At 58.0% G+C, this 6,159-nt stretch overlaps 1 protein-coding gene across 1 annotated transcript; it reads left to right on the forward strand.

The window, feature by feature from the left end:
- Positions 1 to 1,721: 1,721 nt before the first annotated feature.
- Uncx (UNC homeobox) lies at positions 1,722 to 6,014 on the forward strand. The gene is made up of 3 exons (XM_021163922.2): positions 1,722 to 2,103; positions 2,279 to 2,454; positions 4,513 to 6,014. Exons 1-3 carry the CDS (start codon positions 1,818 to 1,820, stop codon positions 5,641 to 5,643), a joined length of 1,593 nt encoding a protein of 530 aa, XP_021019581.1. The 5' UTR covers positions 1,722 to 1,817; the 3' UTR covers positions 5,644 to 6,014.
- The last annotated feature ends 145 nt before the right edge of the window (positions 6,015 to 6,159 follow it).

Raw genomic sequence — 6,159 nt, forward strand, 5'->3', positions numbered from 1 at the left:
AACTTGTCACTGTGTCCTGGGGTTGTGATGATCAGGCTTCCTTCACGGGGCAGGTGGTCAGAGTACTTTGCCTACAAATTTAGAGTCAGCAAAAAGCCATCTCTCCAGTGATAAACTTGCTTTTACAAAGGATACATCCCCATCCCCCAACCCCATCCCCCATCCCTATCCCTCATCCCCCATCCCCATCCCCATCCATCCTGACTGCGTCCACCTCTGCTCACAGTCCGTGCTTGCGGCTTATTTAAGGATATGTCCCCTAATGATTTAGTTTTTGAGACTATCAATATTTTACAGTGGAGAAGGGAATGGCATCTCACTGCGAACATAATTTAATTATAATAGATGGGTTAGTGCCTCCAACCCATTCTTCAGAGCTGACTCAGAGGGAGATTTATTTATTTATTTATTTATTTATTTATTTATTTATTTGAAGGGATACGTGGGCCATTGGTCACTATCCTGAAGTTACCATTGCCCTTCCTCCTTCCATGCCCCCTCCTCCTCTGGGCTGGCATCCAGGACCCATATGTGTGGGAGTTAAGTGGGGTTAGGGTGCCCCAGCTGCCACCACCCTGTCTATATTGATGGGGTAACTGCCAATCAAGGAGGAGGGCGTCGGGTTAGACTCCTTATAGGTGGGGGCCGCATTTGGCTGGATCACTGTTTGGAAGTTCTCCTCTTCCCACCTCTCTCTTCCCCTCCCCCTTTCATTCTGGTCTCTCTGTCCATCTAGTTCCACTTTCCTCCCTTTCTTCTCTCTTTCTGCCTTATTCCCCTCCTTCCTCCCCTTCTCTCCACTCTCCGTTTTCATTCTCCCTTCTCTTTATCCTCCCTCCTCCCCGCTTTCTCTTCTCTCTCTCCTGCTTTATTTATCCTTCGCTTCTCTCTGTCCTTTCATCTCTTCTGGTTCCACTCCTCTCTCCTTCCTTTCTCCCCCATTCCTACTTCTCCTTCCTCCTCCATTCTCCTCCCTTTCTTCTTCTCCCTTCCCCTCCATCCTTTCCTCCTCTCCATCCACTTCCTCTCCTTCCTCCCTTTCTCTTTCTGCACTCCTCCTCCACCAATCCTTTCCTTTCTCCCCCCTCCCTCCTGGGCTTGTTCTTCCTCCTCTTTCTTCCCCTGGTCTTCCAGTTCGTCGGGACACTTCTCTCCCCTTCCTCTCCTCCTCTCTTCCTCCCCCTCCTCCTCCCTCCGCCGCTCGCGGCGGCCCGCAGCCCGGGAGAGGCCGCTGGTAGAGAAGCCCTTGTAGTTTTAAATTCAATGTGACAGTTTCGGAAAGAGCGGATGATGAATCTCCCATTATTGGATCAGTCTATTTGCCGCTCAATGTCTCTCTGTAATTGGAGCAACATCACTTTAAAGGTTCAGAGAGTACAGCATTTCTGGTGAAAAATCCCCACAACACGCCGGCGAATGTTTTAAAGGGAAATCTATTAGAAGGAGGCGAGGGGCGGGAGCGGCGGGGGGCAGGAGTGGGGGGCTCGCCGGGGGCCCCCGGCCGGCCGAGCGCGGCGGTGCCCCTCCCTCCCCACCCCGTCTTGTTGTGACAGCTCCTGATACTGTTTATGGAGGTGCGTGTCAGGTATAATTAGCAATCGATATGGAAAACGTTTCCTTGCACCCAGCACGCCTCTGACGTCAGAGCCGATTAGCGCTTCTTATTGGTCCCAAATTCCCCGGGCCGCGGCTAATTATCGAGAGCTTGATGTTGATAAAGTAAAGCGGCGGAGCGCGGGCCGAAGCATGTGTAGGGCTCCGGGCCCCTGTCCCCGCCGCCGTCCGCGCCCCCGCGCCCCGCCAGCTCCGCGCGCGAGATGATGGACGGTCGCCTCCTGGAGCACCCGCATGCCCAGTTCGGGGGCTCGCTGGGCGGCGTGGTGGGCTTCCCCTACCCGCTGGGCCACCACCACGTGTACGAGCTGGCCGGTCACCAGCTGCAGTCGGCCGCCGCCGCCGCTGCCGCGGCCTCGGTGCCCTTCTCCATCGACGGCCTGCTCAGCGGCTCGTGCGCTGCAGCCGCCGCCTCGGTGGTCAACCCCACTCCGCTGCTGCCGGCTGCCTGCGGGGTGGCCGGCGAAAGCCAGCCCTTCAAGCTTGCAGGTAGGCTGGAGGCGGGGACACGGGGAAACACAACGGGGGGCCTCGGGGTGGGGTGCACCAGGCCGTCGGAGAATAGCGACCCACTCCTCCGTGCACCCCGCACCCGAAGTGGGTGCAAGCGAGGCAAGCATCTGCCAGGTGGCTGAGCCTTGCAGCGTCCTGTGCATGCCCGCAGACTCGGGGGATCCAGACAAGGAGAGCCCCGGCTGCAAACGGAGACGCACCCGCACCAACTTTACCGGCTGGCAGCTGGAGGAGCTGGAGAAGGCGTTCAATGAGAGCCACTACCCGGACGTGTTTATGCGCGAGGCGCTGGCGCTGCGCCTGGACCTGGTTGAGTCCCGAGTTCAGGTAAAGATTGGTGTCGCCCAAGGAGTCCGAGATCCCGCACTAGGCGTGCAGAACGCGGTGAGGCAGGGCCGCCTTTGTTCTAAGTGGCGGGGAGGTGGTTTCAGGCTCCGCGCTGCTGGCCATGGTGGGGATTAAGAGGGTTGAACCCCTTCTCCCATCTGGAGGTGAGTAACTTGAGAGTGCCGAGGTGATTGGGGGGAGATCCTGGTGGCGCCCCAGTAGCCACTGCAGTGACTGCGTTCGATTCGGGGAAGCCGGGTGTAGGTTGGCTGTGGCCGCGGCGCACAGTCTGGAAAGGCTGCCGAGGCTCGAAAAGCCCTCCAGGAGGGGACAAAGTGGGCCCTGGCCTGGGCGCTCTTGACAGAGGCTTTCTCCCATCCTCGAAGCTGACAGATCTGTTGCTTTACCTCTGGCTTGTGAAATATTAAGATAGAAACATGCATTTATCCATCGTCTTACAAACAGCCGCTGGAAGGGGTGCATTCGTGGGAGAGGAGGTGGAAACTTTCGCGGTTAACACATTGGAAAAGAGGGGGCTTTTTATTTTTTAAAAAGGCATCTGAATTTAAGACCCTTTTCCATTAAATTCCTCCCTCCCCAACCTCTTCGTTATTCGATTTCATGAGGAGTCAGGAGGCAGTATTCGCTAAAAAAAAAAAAAAAAAAAAAAAAAAAAAAAAAAAAAAAAAAAAAAAAACAGCGTTAATTTGGCGTAATAAAATTCCAGAATTAATGTCTGCATAATAGATGCTTTCCTAGAATACAGAAACCTTGGGGTCTGTGTTATTAGTGGGTGCCTGGGGTGGAGGCAGACGTTGGCAAAATACCAGTTTAGCGCCATAGCTTTGCCTGAAATATTTGGGTCCTGGGCTTTGGCCTGCTCTCATCTGTTTAAAAATCCCTCTCTCCAAATTGTTCTGTAGCTTAAGTGAAGTCCGAATCTTTTTTATATCCCCTCTAATATGACAGAAATTTCTGGTGATGAAGTAATCTGGAAATTTCACTCCCCCCCAAAAAAGTTTTGAAAAAGAAAAGAGAAAGCTTCCCAGGGTGTTGGCTTAGTCTCAGAGACTTCTGCACAAACCAGGCTCCCTTGGAGCAGGTCTGCTGTGCAATCCTGCCAACTTTATGCGGGCCACAACAAAGCCTTAACATGACTACATTCTGCAGGGCATGGTAGCCTTGCCCAGGTCCTTGGCCCAGGGAGCGGTGGTGGTCTTGGGAGCTGCTGTGATCTTTAAATTCTTCTTGGCTGTCCCAGACAAGGCCTGCTGAGAGAGCAGGAAAGACTACAGAACATCCCTGCTTTGGGGGGGGGGCTGGTGGTCAGCTTCGGGCCTGCTTGCCCACCTTGTGGCACCCCCCGCCCCCCAGGTCAGGCTAGGCCTGACTTTGGAAAAGCTTTGTGGTCCCTGGTCCTAGGTCCTGCATAAAGAATGATATGCTTAGTGATGTGCTTAGCTGTGCTGGGAGAGCTGGACTGGCTGCTGAAGGTCCATCCAAGTTCGGCTTCACAGGCCCTTCTTGAGGAAGAAGTGGCCAGATTTCCCTTCAAGGGAGACCCTGCAATGTGGGCTTTGAGCATCTCTTGGGGGCCGGAACACAGGTGTGGAGGGCTGCCAGTTCATCACAGCCTTTCCTGATCACCAGGCCAGGCCCCTTAGAACTGAGAGACCACAGCGAGGGCAAATCGGGGCCTGCTTCTGTCCCCTACCACCCAACCAGGAACTCTGGACAGCGCTGGGTCACAGGCGACACGGGGCTTGCCTGAGGAAGGGGCAAGCTCCCTGGGGCCGGAGGTGAGAATTGAGAGCGGGAAGCTGGCCAAGAGGCCCATCTATGCTCCTTCCGGGCGGATGAGATGCTGGCCAGAAGCTGCAAGCCGAGTATCAGGATCCAAGGGCCGGTGGAGAGCTAGCCCTGGATCCGGCTGCTCCCGCTGGAGCCGAGGTTGTTCAGACCTGTCTGGGGCGCGCTTGGGAGGCCCGCGGCCCCCACGGAGGGCTAGCCAGCCTGATTGTGCCTTCCCCCCATCCCCCCTTTGTCCGGCTGTTCTAGGTCTGGTTCCAAAATCGCCGGGCCAAATGGAGAAAGAAGGAGAACACCAAAAAGGGCCCGGGCCGGCCGGCCCACAACTCGCACCCGACCACGTGCAGCGGGGAGCCCATGGACCCGGAGGAGATCGCTCGCAAGGAACTGGAGAAGATGGAGAAGAAGAAACGCAAACACGAGAAGAAACTGCTCAAGAGTCAGAGCCGCCACCTGCACTCGCCCGGTGGCCTGTCCCTGCACAGCGCGCCTAGCTCCGACAGCGACAGCGGTGGCGGAGGCCTCTCTCCAGAGCCACCCGAGCCGCCACCGCCGACCGCCGCGGCCAAGGGTCCTGGAGCACACGGCTCTGGCATCGCGGGTTCCGCTCCGGTACCTCCTGGCGAGCCACCCGCGCCTGGCACCTGCGATCCCGCCTTCTACCCGAGCCAAAGAAGCGGCGCCGGCCCGCAGCCGCGGCTAGGCCGCCCGGCGGACAAGGACACGGTCCCTTGCGGGCCCGGAGCGGCGGCGACTGCGGGCCTGCCTAAGGCTAGCCCGTTCAGCGTGGAGAGCCTGCTGTCCGACTCGCCACCGCGCCGCAAAGCCACCCCAGCCAACGCTGCGGCCACTGCGGGGCTGGACTTCACGCCGGGGCTGCCGTGTGCACCTCGGACCCTGATTGGCAAGGGCCACTTTTTGCTCTACCCCATCACGCAGCCCCTGGGTTTCCTGGTGCCACAGGCAGCGCTCAAGGGCGGAGCGGGCCCTGAGTTGGTGCCCAAGGACGCGCCGCCCGCGCCCCCCGCGCCCCCCGCACCACCCGCGCAGGCCAGTTTCGGGGCCTTCCCCGGACCTGCTGGCGCTGCGGACCCGGCCTTCTCCCGTCGCAGCCCTGAGGTTGTTGCCTCTCCCGGGCCACCCGCTCCCGCTTCTTTCCGGGACCTAACAGCGGCGGCTGCCGAGAGCGGTGCCGGGGACTGCGCGGACGTGGGGACCGTCTGCCCCGCGGCCTCGCCGCCCCCACCTCTCGAAACGTCGCCCGGCCCGGGCCCTAGAGCCCCCAGCCCACCCGGGGAGCCAGCCACTTGCGGCGCCGCTGAGCCGGGCGCTGCTACAGGACCCAGCCCTCCCGAGGGCGAGGAGGTGGACATGGACTGAGCTGGGGACCGCGGCTGGAAGAGGCGCTTAGCCAGTCGAGCCCGCTCGCTCAGCCCCAGACTCCCAACGAATCAGGTGATCGGCTCTTAGAGACATTGCTTTTCCCTCTTGCTTTTTGTTTTCTTCCTTTTATTATTATTTTTAAAGGCAAACGAAAACGCTGTGTCGATGGGGACCAAGGCGGCAGCTGCAGGTCCTGGGGTGAGGTCTCCTCCTTCGGAGGGATCAAAAAACCCCGTATCCCCTAACCCACACACCCACACACCCACACAAAACCCACAACGAGAATCCTCAGCCTTGTAAAATGCAAAAATGTCTAAGAATATTTATATATGTACCATTTTTTATAAATAAAGCTGATCAAACGCAAACTCTGGGCTCCATCGTTTTTAAAATTTTGGGCTGCTCCCCCCTACCTCTCCCTCCTCCTCCTCCTCATCCCCCTCCTCCTCCTCCCAAGGATGCACTCCTCTTTTGGGGAGTGGGCTTGGGAGGGGAGTCCAAATCTCCCCCCAG

This window comes from Mus caroli, chromosome 5, assembly GCF_900094665.2.
Source record: "Mus caroli chromosome 5, CAROLI_EIJ_v1.1, whole genome shotgun sequence".
Lineage (NCBI taxonomy): Eukaryota > Metazoa > Chordata > Mammalia > Rodentia > Muridae > Mus > Mus caroli.

Excerpts from the sequence above, each read along its gene's own strand:
- Uncx (XM_021163922.2), top strand. The coding sequence starts at position 1,818 with ATGATGGACGGTCGCCTCCTGGAGCACCCGCATGCCCAGTTCGGGGGC. Across the intron at positions 2,104-2,278 it reads CCAGCCCTTCAAGCTTGCAG|ACTCGGGGGATCCAGACAAG; the intron begins GTAGGCTGGAGG and ends GCATGCCCGCAG. Across the intron at positions 2,455-4,512 it reads TGGTTGAGTCCCGAGTTCAG|GTCTGGTTCCAAAATCGCCG; the intron begins GTAAAGATTGGT and ends CGGCTGTTCTAG.